Source organism: Lynx canadensis, chromosome E3, assembly GCF_007474595.2.
Source record: "Lynx canadensis isolate LIC74 chromosome E3, mLynCan4.pri.v2, whole genome shotgun sequence".
In the NCBI taxonomy this organism is placed as follows: domain Eukaryota; kingdom Metazoa; phylum Chordata; class Mammalia; order Carnivora; family Felidae; genus Lynx; species Lynx canadensis.
The window spans coordinates 1,307,048-1,323,176 of NC_044318.1; the positions used below are offsets into that span (position 1 = coordinate 1,307,048).

The window sequence follows — 16,129 nt, forward strand, 5'->3', positions numbered from 1 at the left end:
CTTCCCAGCTCCTGGCCTGAACAGTCTGCCTCCTGCCCACCGTTGAGGGTAGATGTCCTCCGCTTTGCCTGACACCAGCTCCGGGGTCTAGACCAGGTCCCCTGCAAGAAACCCCCAGGCCAGGAGATGCTTGTACCTACCCCTTCATTCCCTGCCTGGCCCTGTGCCCCAGGGTCCAGAACAGGGGCCACACCACAGCTTGGCGGGAGTGGCTGTGGCAGTGCTGATTAGGGGCTTGGGGGTAGCCGGTGGGTTTGTTCTGGGCCAGGTGCAGGGCCACCATGCACATTCGTCACCTCATTGAGGACACCTTCCCTGGTTTGGATGTTCCTACAGGGGGGTCTCCAGGGGGATCTTGAGTGAGCACTGGCGCAAGCCTGGGAGAAGTCAGGCAGCAGGCTGGAGAAACAGGATTCCCTGGTGGGGGAGGCAGCCCAGCCTGGGAGGGCTTGGGGTGCTGGGACAGAGAGAGGGGGTTCCAGGTTCCAAAGAGGCAGACAGTCCCCACACCTGCACGGGTGGCTGCACACGCCCATTGGGGGCCCCAGGCTCGTGTATGCTGCCTCCCTGCCAGGTGGGGGGCGGGGCGTGCACCTGCAAGACCCAGGGTCTACCTGGGTCAGGGAGGAGGGGTGGGGTGGGATGCACTCCCTCACGCCATCCCACTGTCGCCTGCCCCGAGCCACCTGCCGTGCCTGGTGGGGACGTGGGGCTTTGTCTCCCTGCAGGGCGGTCTGCTGAGCCATTCTGTGTCACTGACCACAGCCCTGTCCCCATGACACACACACACACACACGCGTCCTATCCACGCGTGAGCTCTCCACAGAGCTATTACCGCAGCAGTGGAGGGACAGAGGGGTCGGGAGGCCAGCAGAGTGGTGCCTGGGTGGTGGAGAGGACCAGCGCCCATGTGCAGCCTCAGCACGCCGTGACAGCATGGGACCCAATCGGTGCAGGGGGTCCCCAAGATCCCCAGGTGGATCCAGGCTTATGCACAGTAGGTGCACCCTGGGTATTTGGTGCCGCCGTTAGCCCAGCTGTCCGATCCCCCCCCCACCCCCCCAGGGTGTCAGCCTGTCCTCCCCGGACAGCCCATCATGGGGCCAGGGGGCCGCCTTAGCAGGAAGCTGATTTCTGGTTTTCTGCAGCCAGACCACAGAAGAAACACTTGTTACTGCTGAAGCCATTAACTGTAATTATGGCGCTCTCGGCGGGAACATAATTACCCTGGTGGCCTGGCACCGCGCCGGACTGTGCCCTGCTGGCCCTGACCCGCTCTTGCCCCTGCACTGTGCCCTGCTGGCTCTGCCCCTGCCCAGGAGGCTGGGGGAGATGAGGGCACGGGCTGCTTCCAGCCCCCGCAGAGGAGTCTCCTTCATGCCCCGTGTTTCTGACCCCATTCAGCTCCCCAGGCCTTATCCCCACCGTGCCCCAGGTTCTGGGCACCTAGGCCATTGCTCTCCTCCCTTTGTTCTCCGGCTTAGGCAGCCCCACAGAAAGCCCACTTCAGAGGTGGGTCCAGGGATTCGTGCGGTGGGGATGACATGGGGGGGGGGAGGCGGTGCACAGAGTACCGCCAAGCCCTCCCGGCCACGAGGACTGCGTGCGTGTGTCCACAGGGTTTGTGTGGAGCCCCCGTCCCCCGTGCTGCCTGGCTCTCTCCCCATGCCTCACACAGGGCTCCCTGAGTTCCTGGGGACCCAGCTGGGCTGGGTGTAGGGATGCACCCCTTCGCAGAGACAGCTACGGTGGGCCAGGCCACTGTGCAGCCTGCGTGGGGCCCCAGCGCCACCTGGTGGCTGCTCTGGGGATGCCCGGGAGTTCTCGCGGGTCTGGGTGGCCGAGGTGCAGAGTACCTGGGGGTGGCTGCTGACCCAGCTCCCGAGGCCCCCACGCCACCTGGACACTCTCCTGCCAGCAGGACACTCTTGGAGGTGGCCGGTCGCTGTAGGCCGCTTGGGGTGGCCTCCCTGGCCCCCATCCATCCAGGCGCACAGGAGGGCTGTGGGTCCTCCACGCGCAGTCCCTGAGCTGAGCTAAAGCCGGCGTCCGTCATCCCAGCTGCTCTGGTCAGGGCACCCCGCGCCTGCTGGCATCACGTGGGGGTTAGCGTGGAGTCCCCCTCACGGTTCGTGTGCCTCTGCAGTATGTGTCGGTGTCCCGGCTGGGCACTGAGTGTGTGGCCTCACTCTGGAACACCCGAGCTGGGGGGGGAGAGCCTGGCAGAGGGGCCGCAGCCGTCATCCACAGCGCGGGGGTGGCAGCAGTGGCCCACGTGGGAATGCAGCGGTCACTGCGCACGGTGGCCAGCGCCAGGGCTCTGCCCCCTTGAGGCCCGGCCGACGGGGTGGGCGCGGGGGCTGTTGAGGGCTCGGCCGTGACGTGCCTGTAGGCACCGTGCGGCCGTAGGGGTGCCGCTGCCCCCTGCCCTGCTGCCCCGCGGCCGTCTCAGCCTCCAGCGTCCACCCTTAACTCGACCGCCTGCCGCACGTGGTTCGAGCACGTCAGCATGCTGGTCATCATGCTCAACTGCGTGACCCTGGGAATGTTCCGGCCCTGCGAGGACGTCGAGTGCCGGTCGGAGCGCTGCAGCATCCTGGAGGTGGGCCCGTGGTGGGCATCCCCGGGTGCGGGCGTGCGGGGGCAGCCCCTGGGTGCGGGGGTGCAGGCCCCGCCTCCCAGGCCCCGCCTCTCAGGCCCCACCTCCCACCAGGCCTTCGACGACTTCATCTTCGCCTTCTTTGCCGTGGAGATGATCATCAAGATGGTCGCCCTGGGGCTGTTCGGGCAGAAGTGCTACCTGGGCGACACGTGGAACAGGCTGGATTTCTTCATCGTCATGGCGGGGTACGGACCCCCTGGCCCCCAAAGCTAGGGCTGCCCCGCGGTGGCGCCAGTGCCTGACCGAGCCTGGCTGGGAGCCCCTGGGGCCCATCAGGAAGGGGGATGGGCGGTGCCCTCTGCAGGGGCCCCCGGCAAAGCCTAATCTGGGAGGAGGCTGAGGGTGGGGAGCCTCTGCCAGGGAGCGGCACGCGGGTCCTGGGGCTCCCTGTGCTGGCAGTGGGGGTGGCAGGACAGGCAGATGGGGTGAGCGGTAAGGGGCCCCGGTGGTGACCCAGGGACGCTCTGCGTACAGCTCAGGGACCGGGCCCCCAACGTGTGGTCACCTGCCCTGGGCCTCCTGGCCCTGGAGAAGGGCTGTGCTCACCTCTGTCCCCGGGGCTGTGGGCACCCCCTGAGCCTCTGTGTCCCGCTGCCCCTCCACCAGCATGATGGAGTACTCCCTGGACGGACACAACGTGAGCCTCTCTGCCATCCGGACAGTGCGTGTGTTGCGGCCCCTCCGCGCCATCAACCGTGTGCCCAGTAAGTGACCCCCCCCCCGTGGGACAGGACTGGGTGTCCTACCGGCCTTACTGACAGCTCTCAAGGGTCCCCTAGGGCACACCGCCTGCTTCTGGACTCTCTGGCCCCAGCACAGACTCTCGTCCTGGGGGAGGAGGGCCCTGGAGGATTTGCCCCTTCTGGGGAGGACAGAGCCATCCTGGACCATGTTGCGGTGTGACAGGCAGGCAGTGTGGGGTCCTGGCTCCACACAGTGCGGCGGGGTGACCGGACGCTCTGGGCCTCGGGCTTCTCATCTGCACGACATTTGGGTCACACTGGGGGCTGTGCAGGCCCTGGTGGCTTCGTCATCTGGCGCATGCCACTGACTCTCAGGTCCTGTCTCCGCCAGAGGCATCTGGTGCTTCAGGGCAGCATAGAGAAGCTTCCGGGAAGTCACGTGGGTGCTTGTTTGGAAAGCGGCCCGCCCTTACACGGGTCATCTGCCCATGTGGGGGAATGGTTTGAGTCTTTTCCGGTGTCGCGTCTGAATTCAGCCGTTCATCTCTCTGGGCAGGAGGGCAGTGTCCACGGTACCACGTGAGGCGTGTGCGTACGTGTGTGTGCACGGGTCTGCGCGTACCGTGTGCACACAACCTCTCCAGCGGGGAGGCCTGAGTCCTGGCGGCCTCGGCACCCAGGCCTGTCCCACAGCCCCCCGAAGGGTGTGCCCCCCCCCCCCCGCCAGGGACCAGTACCCCCCCTGCCACGGGCCCGTCAGCTCCACCAGAGGGCAGGTGTCACGGAGTTGTGCTGTGCTGGGGGACCCCTGGGTCTTTTTCCCGCCTGCCCAGCTGGCTCTGTCCTCAGGGGTCAGGTGGGGCTCAGGTGCTGTGTGAGCCTGGGAAAGGTACTGAACCTCCCTGAGCCTCGGTTTTCCCCACTGTAACAGCAGGACACTAGTGGTACCCCCCCCCCCAGGTGGCTGTGAGCGTGAGGGGAGCTGGTGTGCGTGGCTCTCAGCTCGGTGCCTGGCACCCACCACGCGGTCTGCTCACCTGGGCCCACCTTTGAGAGCAGGGAAGCCACAACACGGCCCATTTCTGCAGAACTCACTTTTTAGGTTAAATGTCTGCAGTGTCCAGAATTGCCCCCAGCAGCCTGGCCTCCCTCTGGGGACATTTCCCTGTCCCAAACTGCACACCTCCCCTAGGCGGAGTTGCATCTCACTGGCTTCCTGGGGTCCACTCTGATCCCTGGATCGCATCTGTGGCCCTTTGAGCCAGTTCACGTCTGGCTGTGTGTCCCTCACAAATCTTCCTCCCCTTTGGGGCGCCTGGGTGGCTCAGTCGGTTGAGTGGCCGACTTCGGCTCAGGTCATGATCGTGCGGTCCGCGAGTTCGAGCCCCGCGTCGGGGTCTGTGCTGGTGGCTCGGAGCGTGGAGCCTGCCTCAGGTTCTGTGTCTCCCTCTCTCTCTGCCCCTCCCCTGCTTGTGGTCTGTCTCTGTCTGTCTTTCAAAAGTAAATAAATGTTAAAAAAAAAAAAAAATTAAAAAAATCTTCCTCCCCGCCACTTCTGAAACTTCCATGCCATTCCTGGCTATGGTTCACCCCCCGTGACCCCAGGTGCCCGTTCTGCCATTTGCCACTTCACAGGTGCTGCTCTGAGGCCTCGGCACCTGCCCCCTCCCCCACCCCCTGGCCGAGGGTGCTGTTTGCTGCCTGAGCCTTGGCCCTTGCTTGTCTTACCCTTGTTCAGGTCTGGGAGGGGACAGGTGCAGGTGAGTAGAGGGCACACAGGGCTTGGGTGACTGGATTAATTAACTTACCCTCTCACAGCCCCCAGCACCCAGGCAACAAGGGCTTCAAAACTCTCTCTGGAAAAACCACCACGTGCCCTGGGTGTCCGTGCGGCCCCCCCCCACCTCCCTCCAGTGCAGGGCCCACTTCTGCATGGTTCCCGCAGAGCACGGAAAGAAATGCTCCCAGCCCTGTCCCCGTTGCAAGACCCCAGGCTCCTGAGGGCTGGAGGCAGCCCAAAGCCTGAGCTGCTGGGGGCCCCTGGGGCTCTGGCAGTCATTCAGGAGGAGTGGGGGGAACCCGTCAGCCTCGAGACCTAGGCCCACAGCCCTGTTGTCCATTAAATAGTCTGATCCACGGGGGTCCTTGTGCCTCGCCTGCTGAATGTGTAGGGACACAGTGCAGGTTCCCCCCACCCCGAGTCGCTGATACCCATATATGAACAGCTGGAGGGTGCAGGGCCCACAGGAGGGGTGGGGACCTAGAGGAACCCCAGGAGAGCACTGCCCTGCTGACTTCTTTGCCACCTGCAGGCATGCGGATCCTGGTCACGCTGCTGCTGGACACACTGCCCATGCTCGGGAACGTCCTTCTGCTCTGTTTCTTTGTCTTCTTCATCTTCGGCATCGTGGGCGTACAGCTCTGGGCCGGTCTGCTTCGCAACCGCTGCTTCCTGGACAGCACCTTTGCCAGGTGGGTGGCCCTAAGGGCTCTTGTGGGTTGTGCACCCCCAGCAGGCTCCTTGCCTTCCAGCCCAGCCCCAAGTGCTCCGCCCCCAGCAGGCTCCTCCCCCAGCCCGGGACAATGCTCTGCCCCAGCAGGCTCCTCCCCTTCCAGCGCAGCCCCAGATGCTCCGCCCCCAGCAGGCTCCTCCCCTGCCTGCCTGGCACCTGATGCTCCATCCCCAGAAGGCTCCTCCCCCAGCCCAGGACAATGCCCCGCCCCCAGCCCAGGATAAGACTCTGCCCCCAGCAGGCTCCTCCCCCTGTGGCCCGGCCCCCCCCCTGATGCTCCACCCCCAGGTGACGTCTCCCTCTCCAGCGGAGAACCTGACATTCTGTCCCCAGCCCAGGACAGTGCTCCACCCCCAGCAGGCTCCTCCCCTTCCAGCCCAGCCCCAGATGCTCCGCCCCCAGCAGGCTCCTTCCCCCAGCCCAGGACAATGCTCTGCCCCCAGCAGGCTCCTCCCCCGCCTGCCTGGCACCTGATGCTCCATCCCCAGAAGGCTCCTCCCCCAGCCCAGGACAATGCCCCGCCCCCAGCCCAGGATAAGACTCCGCCCCCAGCAGGCTCCTCCCCTTCCAGCCCAGCCCCAGATGCTCCGCCCCAGAAGGCTCCGCCCCCTCCTGCCTCACACCTGATGCTCCACCCCCAGAAGGCTCCTCCCCCAGCCTAGGATAGTGCTCCGCCCCCAGTCTGCCTCCAGTCTAGCACCCAATGCTCCACTCCCAGAAGGCTTCTGCCTCTCCAGCCTTAAGCTCTAAGGATGCGCCCTTTCTAGACTATTTCTGGTTGGGGTTCTGGTTTCTTTGTTTTTACGTGTGGTTTTGTTTTTCTGTTAATTTGCTCGTGTTTCACTGTTTCTGTCCGCCTGTTTTCTTTCACTGCCTTCGTGTTTCCCAATTCTGTCTTTCACTGTTTTTTTGCTTCTCTGTGTCTTTGCCTCTCTGTGTCTGTCTCTGCGTGTGTTCCTGCGTGTGTTCCTGCGTATCTTGGTCTCTCTCTCCCCATCTCTCCGCGTCTCTCCGTGTCTCCCTCTCTGCCTCTGCGCCTCCCGCCCGCCCGCAGGAACAACAACCTCACCTTCCTGCGGCCGTACTACCAGACAGAGGAGGGCGAGGAGAATCCCTTTATATGCTCCTCGCGCCGGGACAACGGCATGCAGAAGTGCTCGCACATCCCCAGCCGCCGCGAGCTGCGCGTGGAGTGCACGCTGGGCTGGGAGGCCTACGGGCAGCCGCAGGCCGAGGGCGTGGCTGGCGCGGGCCGCAACGCCTGCATCAACTGGAACCAGTACTACAACGTGTGCCGCTCGGGCGGCTCCAACCCCCACAACGGCGCCATCAACTTCGACAACATCGGCTACGCCTGGATCGCCATTTTCCAGGTGGGTCCCGGCTCTGCGGCTGAGGGCCTGGGCCTCAGTTTCCCCATCGAGGGGGTGCACCGAGCGTGGGGGGGGCCCCGGGGGGTCGGTTCACTTGCCCTACCAGTCCCACGGTGGGCCCCGAGGGGACGCAGGCGAGGAGGCCCCTGCCACCCTCCCAGGGCCATCCGTGTGTGCAGCCGCCTGCCCCCCCAGGTGATCACGCTGGAGGGCTGGGTGGACATCATGTACTACGTCATGGACGCCCACTCTTTCTACAACTTCATCTACTTCATTTTGCTCATCATCGTGAGTGCGGGCGACGGGACGAGTCCTGGGGGCTGGGCAGGATGTCTGTGGCCGCCAGCGCTAGTGGGTGGAGGTGCCCTTGTGTCGTGACAGCTGACCGCAGACCCCTCAACTCCCCTCTCGGTGGACGTCGCCACGTCCCCAGGCTGCGCCATCCCAGCCTCTGCTGACTCCCTCGGGGACCCTGCACTAGGCGAGCAGCAGGGCGGGCCAGAGCAAAAGAGACCCAGGGCTGCCCGTGCTAGGGCCGGGGGCTTCTGCTGAGCTCCCGGTGGGGGGTGGTCAGAGGAGAAAGCCCACCTCCGGGAGGCCTCGTCAGGCCCTCTCATGGCCAGGTCCCGTCTGGAGGCTGCAGAAGACTCCGGACCGTGTCTTGGGGTCACGGCCCTCCACGGTGTTCACGAGCCTCCGGACACAGCTCTCCGCAGAACAGGTTGCCCCAAAGGCATGGCTCTCTGGAGCGTAGGTGCCCCAGCAGGCACAGCTCCCTACGGTGGAGATGGGCCTCCAGACATCGTGGGGTCCGGGGCAGGGTCTGTGAAGACCCTGCTGTGCACAGAGACAGGCAGACGCCCTGCCTCATTTCTGACCACAAGTGTGAGCAGAGGAGAGCATCGCGTGGTGACCCTGCCACGGAGGGAGTGAAGCTGAGGGGTTTGAAGAGGTCCGCCCTGGAGAGGCGCGGCCGGTGGTCACGGTCGAGAGGGTCTCGTCGGGAACAGACCGAGTGGGGAAGGGGGCGAGCCGTGCAGGTGACGGGAAGGGGGGGGGTCTCTCCCACCCCGCCAGCCGCCGTGTCCTCCACATGTGCGCAGATGGGGGCAAGGGTCCGTGCAGCCCGCGGTGGGTGCCGGGGCTCGGCGTCGCATCAGCAAGGACCCCACCCATCCTGGGGCGCTCCCACCAGCCTCACTCACAGCTGGGTCCTCGGCCACCGTGCGGTGGCTCTCCGGCGTCTCCCTCCGGGGCTCGGTCTCTGTCGTAGGGGCGCCCCACCCGACCCCGACAGTCCGTGACCCCCTCCCCCATGGCCTGGGTCAGCGGCCGGGCCGCAGGAGGCTCACCCCTGCCCGCCTGCCGCAGGTGGGCTCCTTCTTCATGATCAACCTGTGCCTGGTGGTGATCGCCACGCAGTTCTCGGAGACCAAGCAGCGGGAGAACCAGCTTATGCGGGAGCAGCGCGCACGCTACCTGTCCAACGACAGCACGCTGGCCAGCTTCTCGGAGCCCGGCAGCTGCTACGAGGAGCTGCTCAAGTACGTGGGCCACGTCTGCCGCAAGGTCAAGAGGCGCGGCCTGCGCCTGTACGCCCGCTGGCAGAGCCGTTGGCGCCAGAAGGTGGACCCCGGCGGCACCCTGCACGGCCAGGGTCCCGGGCGCCGGCCGCGGCGCGCGGGCAGGCACGCGGCCTCCGTCCACCACCTGGTCTACCACCACCACCACCACCACCACCACCACTACCATTTCAGCCACGGCAGCCCGCGCCGGCCCGGCCCCGAGGACACCAGGCTGGTGCGGGCCGGGGCGCTGCCGTCGCCGCCCTCGCCGGGCCGCGGGCGCCCCGACGCCGAGTCAGTGCACAGCGTGTACCATGCAGACTGCCACGTGGAGGGGCCGCAGGAGAGGGCCCGGGTGGCGCACACCGCGGCCGCGGCCGCCGCCGGCCTCAAGCCGGCCGCGGGGCTGGGGGCCATGAACTACCCCACCATCCTGCCCTCGTCGGTGGGCGGCAACAGAGGCGGCACCGGCCTCGGGCCCAAGGGGAAGCGGGCCGGCGGGCCTCCGGGTGCCGGAGAGCACAGCCCCCTGAGCCTGAGGGGCCCTGATCCCTATGAGAAGATCCAGCATCTGGTCGGGGAGCACGGTAAGGACCCCGGGCCCAGCCTGTGGAGAGGAGGGGGGACCTGGGCCCGGTGAGCTGAGAGGAGGCGGGGCTCTCACATCTGCCCTGCCCGTGTGCTCCCCGGGGAGGCACCGGGCCCCTTGGGCCGTGACATGACCGGTGGCAGGGGGACAGCACCTGGTCTAGAGCGAGCCCCACGTAGCCTCAGTGCAAGCGCCACACAAGCATTTGCCCAGGAGGGTATGAGAATTTGAGGCTGACAGAACCCGTCAAATCTGAAGCCTGTGTTCTTTCCCCCCCCGGCCCCAGGAGGGACCACCTGCCCATGTCTAGGACTGACCACTTTGGAAGAGTGTCTGGTCCCCTTCTAGGTGGGGGTGCTGGGGCAGGGGGAGGGAGGGAGAGATCACGGAGCCCCCGAGGGCGCGGGGATGTCCCCCGACACACTCACGGTCCCTCCCCACTGGAGCTCCGCGGCACCCACCTCGGATAGGCAGGTGGAGGGACACCAGGTCCCCTGCAGACTGCAGGGCCTTCCCAGGGGGTGCGTGCAGGGTGCGGGCCACGGCGCATCCGGAGCAGGCAGGGCAGGGCCGCCGGGTGCCTCCCGGGAGTGTGGGCTGCGGTGGAAGCTGCGGGGTGAAGTCGGGGTGAAGCCCGCCCTGGGTCCCAGAGACTCAGCACAGGAGAGCAGTGTCACGGCTCCTCGGCGACTGTTGTGACTCTTCTGTGTCAGAGTGACGGAGGTTCGGATAGCAGTGACTCGGAACGCTGCAATGAATTACGCCTCGCGGAGTGCGAGACCGTGGCTCGCGTTCTGTTTGCGTGGGTGGCGTGGCTGTGGGGCCGATCGGCCGCTCTGCTCCTTCGAACCCCTACCCTTGGGTGTGGGCGGAGTGAGTGCGCGCGTGCGCCGTTCACCCCGCGGAGGCCTCCGCCGCAGGGGCGGCCCGGCAGCCTGACCCGGCCCGTGTCCTTCCCCCCCCGCAGGACTGGGCCGGGCCCCCAGCCGCCTGTCGGGCCTGAGCGTGCCCTGCCCCCTGCCCAGCCCCCAGGCGGGCACGCTGACCTGTGAACTGAAGAGCTGCCCGTACTGTGCCAGCGCGCCGGAGGACCCTGACTTCGAGCTCAGCGACTCCGAGAGCGGGGGCTCGGAAGGCAACGGGGTCTACGAGTTCACGCAGGACGTGCGGCACGGGGACCGCCGTGACCCCATGCGGCCCCCCGCGGCGGCGGACGCGCCAGGCCAGGGCAGCGCGCGGCAGCGGGCGCGGCGGCGGGCGGCCCCGGGCGAGCAGGGCGGGCCGGGCCGCGTCTGGGCCGCCTTCGGTGGCAAACTGCGCCGGATTGTGGACAGCAAGTACTTCAACCGCGGCATCATGGTGGCCATCCTCACCAACACGCTGAGCATGGGCGTCGAGTACCATGAGCAGGCAGGTGGCCGCGGGCCCACCTGAGGGTGGGGGCGGGGCCAGGGACGGTGGCTGCTCAGTCGTTTGACAAACGCTCCTGTCCCTTTCTGGGACTGGGTCCTCATCGAGTGAGCACGGACACGCGCCGTGCCTCCCGTGTGGAGCTTCTACCCATCTGGGGTCCGCGGAGAGCACCACAGACCTAGCAGAGGCCAAGGGCGTTCCCCAGGCCACCTGGTGGGTCTTCCGAGGATGGGCTCAGCTCTCGCAGATCAGGGCTCCCCTTCCGTGAGCCAGGCCTGCTGGGATGCTCGTCGTGGCCACGGGAGGCCAAAGTGTAGAATGGCCCTCGGGAGCCCGTGGTGGGGTTGTCTGGCCCCCCAGCAGCCGTGGAAGCCCTCCTCACCTCCCGCCCTGGACCGGGGCCTCCGCAGGAAGGGCGGCAGCCGGGTCTGGCAGGGAGAAGGCGTAGGGACCAGGCTGGTTCACTCGGGGTGGCCAAATGGAGTTCCTCGTGTCCCATCCTTCGGGCTTTTCCAGGGGTTTACACGGCTTTTCTCGTTCGGCAGGATTTAGGGAAAACCCGAGCATTGGTGGCTTTCCGCAGGCCCCGTGTGGGGAGGCTCTTTTCGGGAGGGTGCGAGGCAAGGACAGGGACGTGAGCAGATTTCAGGGGACTCCTTGGTAAGGAAGAGCCTCTGCACACGTGGACACGCGCACACGCCAGTGTGTGTGGTCACGTGAGTGCACGTGGACGTGTAAGACCCACCCGTACAGATGGGAACACGTGTATAGACCCGTGTCGTGTGTGCACAGGCGTGGTCACATGCGTGGGAACATATACATTAGCTCAGGCACACACACAGATAAGTCAGCAGGTCCCCAGTAAGAAGACCTCTGGAACCTCCTGCCAGCAAGAAGGGGTATGCAAGGCCCCCAGACGCCAGGGAAGCAGATGCAAGGCAGGTCCCCCACGCCTACCCTGGAGCTGGTGTCCCCACGTCCCCGTGGCCTCCATTTGCTCCGGTCTCAGACATGCTGGCAGGGCCTAGGGGAGCCGGAGACGGTCAGGGTGGGAGGGCCAGGCAGGCTGGGATCCGCTTCCTCCTCCAGAGGGCAGCCAGTCGGGTTGCTTCCAAGCCGCTGCACCAGTGTAGTTGAACCCGCGCTCGGATTCCTGGGGGCAGGGAGCCCTCCTGCCTCGGAGGGGTGGGAGCCGTGGGTGGGGCGTGACGGCCTCCCCACTGCCCGCAGCCTGACGAGCTGACCAACGCCCTGGAGATCAGCAACATCGTGTTCACCAGTGTGTTCGCCCTGGAGATGCTGCTGAAGCTGCTGGCCTGCGGCCCGCTGGGCTACATCCGGAACCCCTACAACATCTTCGACGGCATCATCGTGGTCATCAGGTGGTCCCCTGTCTCCCGCCTGGGCCACGGGGCCCGGGACCGCACCCCCACCCCGCCCCGAGAGCAGAGCCCCAGTCGGAGGGAGAGGGCTTGCTGGCTGGTTTCTGGCAGGCTGTACAGAGTCACACATCGTGGGCAGGGCGGGGTCCCCTCCCTGGGACCAGGTCCCTTCCTACTGGCGCTGCCAGCTGCACACAGTCCACCGCGTTTCAGAATGTTTCCAGAATGTGGTGGAGCCGTTCCCTGTGGGGACAGCGTAGACACTTGGCGGCCCTTCCGCCTCCTGGCTGGAGTCCACTCAGGGCTCCGTGCCTGCAAGGAAGGCCAGCTTTCCTCTGGGATATCTGCGGCACGGCGTCAACACGGGAAGGAGTGGGAGAATCTGGGGATACCTGTCTCCCCCAGGAGGAAGCAGGGCCTTCGGGAGTCCAGGGGGTCCCCCCTGGCGGGGACAGGGTTGAGTGGGAGCAGACGAGGTAGGCGGAGTTCGCTGTAAGGAGCACAGGATGGGGAAAGGGCCCCGGGTGGAGAAGTTTCTGACCAGATCAGAGCCCAAGTTCTGGCAGCTGCTGGGGGCCGGCAGCCACCAGCGACAGCAGCTATTTAGATGGTGAATCGCACCCCCCCCATCTCCCCCCCCATCTCCCCCCCCCCCCCCCCCGCGGGGCTCTAGTCGCCTTGACACAGCTTAACTTCTCAGCCACTGAGGCTCCCGGGCTGGCATTCCTGCTTTGGAAGAGTAGGGGCCGGGGGCGTGGCAGGGGGTGTGTGTGTGGGGGGGGGGGGGGGTCCCCAGGGAGGGGGCGTGGGCGTGGTCTTCGCGAGGAGGGGGCGTGGCGCTGGGAGGCGGGGCCGGGGGCGTGGCGGGGGCGTGGTCCCAACGCGGGGCCCCTCCTGACCCGCGGTCCGGCCCCGCAGCGTCTGGGAGATCGTCGGGCAGGCGGACGGCGGCCTGTCGGTGCTGCGAACCTTCCGGCTGCTGCGGGTGCTCAAGCTGGTGCGCTTCATGCCCGCGCTGCGGCGCCAGCTGGTGGTGCTCATGAAGACCATGGACAACGTGGCCACCTTCTGCATGTTGCTCATGCTCTTCATCTTCATCTTCAGGTGGGCCGGCTGCCGGAGAGCCGTCCTCCCCCCGCGGGGCTACGTGGTTAGGGCACGGCCCGCCCACCGCTCCGCCCACCGCTCTGCCCACCGCTTGTGGAGGCTCCGTCTCTGGTTCTCTGTTCAGACTTCATTGGCTGGCCCTCCTTGTGCTGGCAGGCCCTGTGGGACCCCAGAGTGGGCTCCACTCTGCAGGCTCGCAGCCGGGTGGGGGGATGGGCAGGACCCCCAGATGGATGGATGAGGATCTGTGCCCCAAGGAAATCAGGGAAGGAGTGGGGGCAGCCTTCACCTGCTATGTGCTGAGCACCCACTGTGTGCCAGCCTGGCGTGGGGTCAAGCCTCAAGGATGGGCTGGGGCAGAGAACGGCCCAGGCAGGCTGAGCGAGACAGGCCCCGGTTCCTCCCACCCCGGTCTCCGTCTTCCCACCTGTAGGATGGAGGTGGCTAGGCCATGGGCACCGGCAGGGAGGCCCCTGTAAAGCAGGAAGCTGGGGACCGGGCCAATGGGGAAGGCGTGGAAGGGCAACCCCTGGGGGCAGGGATGGCCACGTGGCGCTGCACCTGCTCACCTGCTGCCCGCCTCCCTGCCATCCTGTCCTGCCCTTAGCATCCTGGGCATGCACCTCTTTGGGTGCAAGTTCAGCCTGACAACAGACACCGGAGACACGGTCCCCGACAGGAAGAACTTTGACTCCCTGCTGTGGGCCATCGTCACCGTGTTCCAGGTACAGCCGGGGTGGGCAGGCATCCCCTGACGGGAACGGCGGTCCCCGGGAGAACCCCCCGCCCTGCTCGGGACAGCCCCAGCATGTGCCTTGGTCTGTCTGAGGCCAGTGAGGTGAAGCCGCCCCCCAGGGCTCCCCGGCATCTCCAGCCCCAACCGGCCCCTCTCCGCAGATCCTCACCCAGGAGGACTGGAACGTTGTCCTCTACAACGGCATGGCCTCCACCTCCTCCTGGGCGGCCCTCTACTTCGTGGCGCTGATGACCTTCGGCAACTATGTACTCTTCAACCTCCTGGTGGCCATCCTGGTGGAGGGCTTTCAGGCAGAGGTGAGGGGCGGGAATCCCACCAGACAGACGTGGAGAGCGAGCGTCGTTTGGCCACCACACCTGCCCTTGGCAGTAATCTCGGGCCGAGCCCTCCCGGCTACGCCCACCTCCACGCCAGCCTAGCCCAGGGAGGAGGCCTGCGTGGGGGTGTTTGACGCAGATGGTTCCTGTCCCCGGGGACCCTCACGTGTGTCTTCTGTTTGCGGCCACAGGGTGACGCCAACAGATCCGACACGGACGAGGACAAGACATCCGCCCACTTGGAGGAGGACTTTGACAAGTTCCCAGACGCCCGGGCCACGGGTGAGCGTTTGCACCATGGGAGTCGAGGGGGTGCCGTTCACCCCATCCTGGCCTAGCACGGGCTCCCGTGGGCAAGTTCTAGGGGGCACGTTCGCTTCCTGGAAGTTCTGCAGGTGCAAATCCCCGCCTCCTGTCTGCAGAGGTGAAGATGTACCCACTGGCAGTGACCCCCAACGGGCACCTGGAGGGCCGAGGCGGCCTGCCCCCTCCCCTCATCATGCGCACAGCGGCCACACCCATGCCCACCCCCAAGAGCTCCCCACACCTGGACCCGGCCCCCGGCCTCCTGGAGTCGAGGCGCGGCAGCAGCAGCTCTGTGGACCCCCAGCTGGGCGACCAGAAGTCACTGGTAGGGACCCTCCCCTGCCCCGGCTCCAGGCTTCACCCGCGCGGGTCCTTGGGGCCTTTCCCAGAATGAGTGCGGGTCCTGCACGCGCCACAGTCCCACCCCGTGGGTCCCCGTCCCCGAGCGGAGGAGACAGGCGCTCCGTTTTCCCGTACGTGGAGCCAGAGCGGCAGCTCTTGGAGACGGAGCGTGAGCGGAGCACACGTGGGAGCGCGTGGCGGTCCCTTCCTCCCCGGCAGTTCATCTTCCCGACCGAAGCGAAAGATAAAAGCCGGTAGAGCGCAGGACGTACCTCGGGAGGGCAAAGGAAAGGGACCGCAGGGAGGGGACACGTGACAGAAGCCGGGGGGTGGGGGGGACACATGATAGAAGCTGGGCGGGGGCTCCCCATGCAAACCCAGGAAACGCCGCCCCAGCAGACACAGTCCACCCTGCTTCCAGAAGGCGGGGGAGGGGCGGGTAGGGGGGGCAGAGCGGGAGAAGCTAGCCGCCGAGGGGAAGCCAGGGGTGGGCGGGGCGTGTACACGCAGGAAAGTCGAGGCAGAGCAGGAAGATGGGACGCAGCGTGGCCATCACCGAGAAGCGCTCAGCCGAGCAGCAGCAGAGCGGCCTGATTCATCCAGCCTGGATGCTGGGGACCGAGGGAGGGGGACAGGCAGCGTCGTGCTGGCCCCGGGGGGTAGAAGTGAGTAAAAGCAGAGAGGGCGAGGAGGCAGAGGCAAAACCCCTGTCTCTCCTGAGACAGCAACTCAACAGTTGTATAAGTCCAGCGGTGGCCAGGTAGCTGATTTGGGAGCCCACCCAGCAGCCCTACCAGTGTCTGAGGATGTCTGGCCCGGTGCTGGTGCCAGGCTTGTTGATAAGCACCACTACCTGCTCTCCAGGCCAGAACGGTCAAAGTTGCCGAGTCCCAATCCCAACCCAGCCCAGCCCCGCCCCGCCCCGGCCCTGGCTCCAGCCCGACCCCAGCCTCAGCCCGGGTCAGCCCAAGCTCAGCCCAAGCTCCAGCCCCAGCTCAGCCCCAACTCAGCCCCAGCCTCAGCCCCAATCCAGCCCCAGCCCTGGTCCCAGCCCCAGCCTCAGCCCAGCTCAGCCCCCAGCCCCAGCCCCAGCCCGAGCCCCAGCCCGGCCCCGGCCCCA

The 16,129-nt window shown here is 66.5% G+C and overlaps 1 protein-coding gene across 1 annotated transcript in view; it reads left to right on the forward strand.

Annotated features, from left to right (window-relative positions):
* The first annotated feature begins 2,493 nt into the window (after positions 1-2,493).
* Positions 2,494-16,129, forward strand: part of CACNA1H (calcium voltage-gated channel subunit alpha1 H) — a 29,014-nt gene continuing 15,378 nt past the window's right edge. The window contains exons 1-14 of the mRNA XM_030301529.1: positions 2,494-2,602; positions 2,714-2,847; positions 3,269-3,366; positions 5,658-5,817; positions 6,913-7,231; positions 7,427-7,519; positions 8,603-9,383; positions 10,353-10,795; positions 12,029-12,180; positions 13,099-13,284; positions 13,895-14,012; positions 14,185-14,340; positions 14,553-14,643; positions 14,784-14,992. Coding sequence (XP_030157389.1) covers positions 2,510-2,602; positions 2,714-2,847; positions 3,269-3,366; positions 5,658-5,817; positions 6,913-7,231; positions 7,427-7,519; positions 8,603-9,383; positions 10,353-10,795; positions 12,029-12,180; positions 13,099-13,284; positions 13,895-14,012; positions 14,185-14,340; positions 14,553-14,643; positions 14,784-14,992 — 3,033 coding nt within the window. The 5' untranslated portion in view covers positions 2,494-2,509. The remainder of the gene's footprint in view (positions 2,603-2,713; positions 2,848-3,268; positions 3,367-5,657; positions 5,818-6,912; positions 7,232-7,426; positions 7,520-8,602; positions 9,384-10,352; positions 10,796-12,028; positions 12,181-13,098; positions 13,285-13,894; positions 14,013-14,184; positions 14,341-14,552; positions 14,644-14,783; positions 14,993-16,129) is intronic.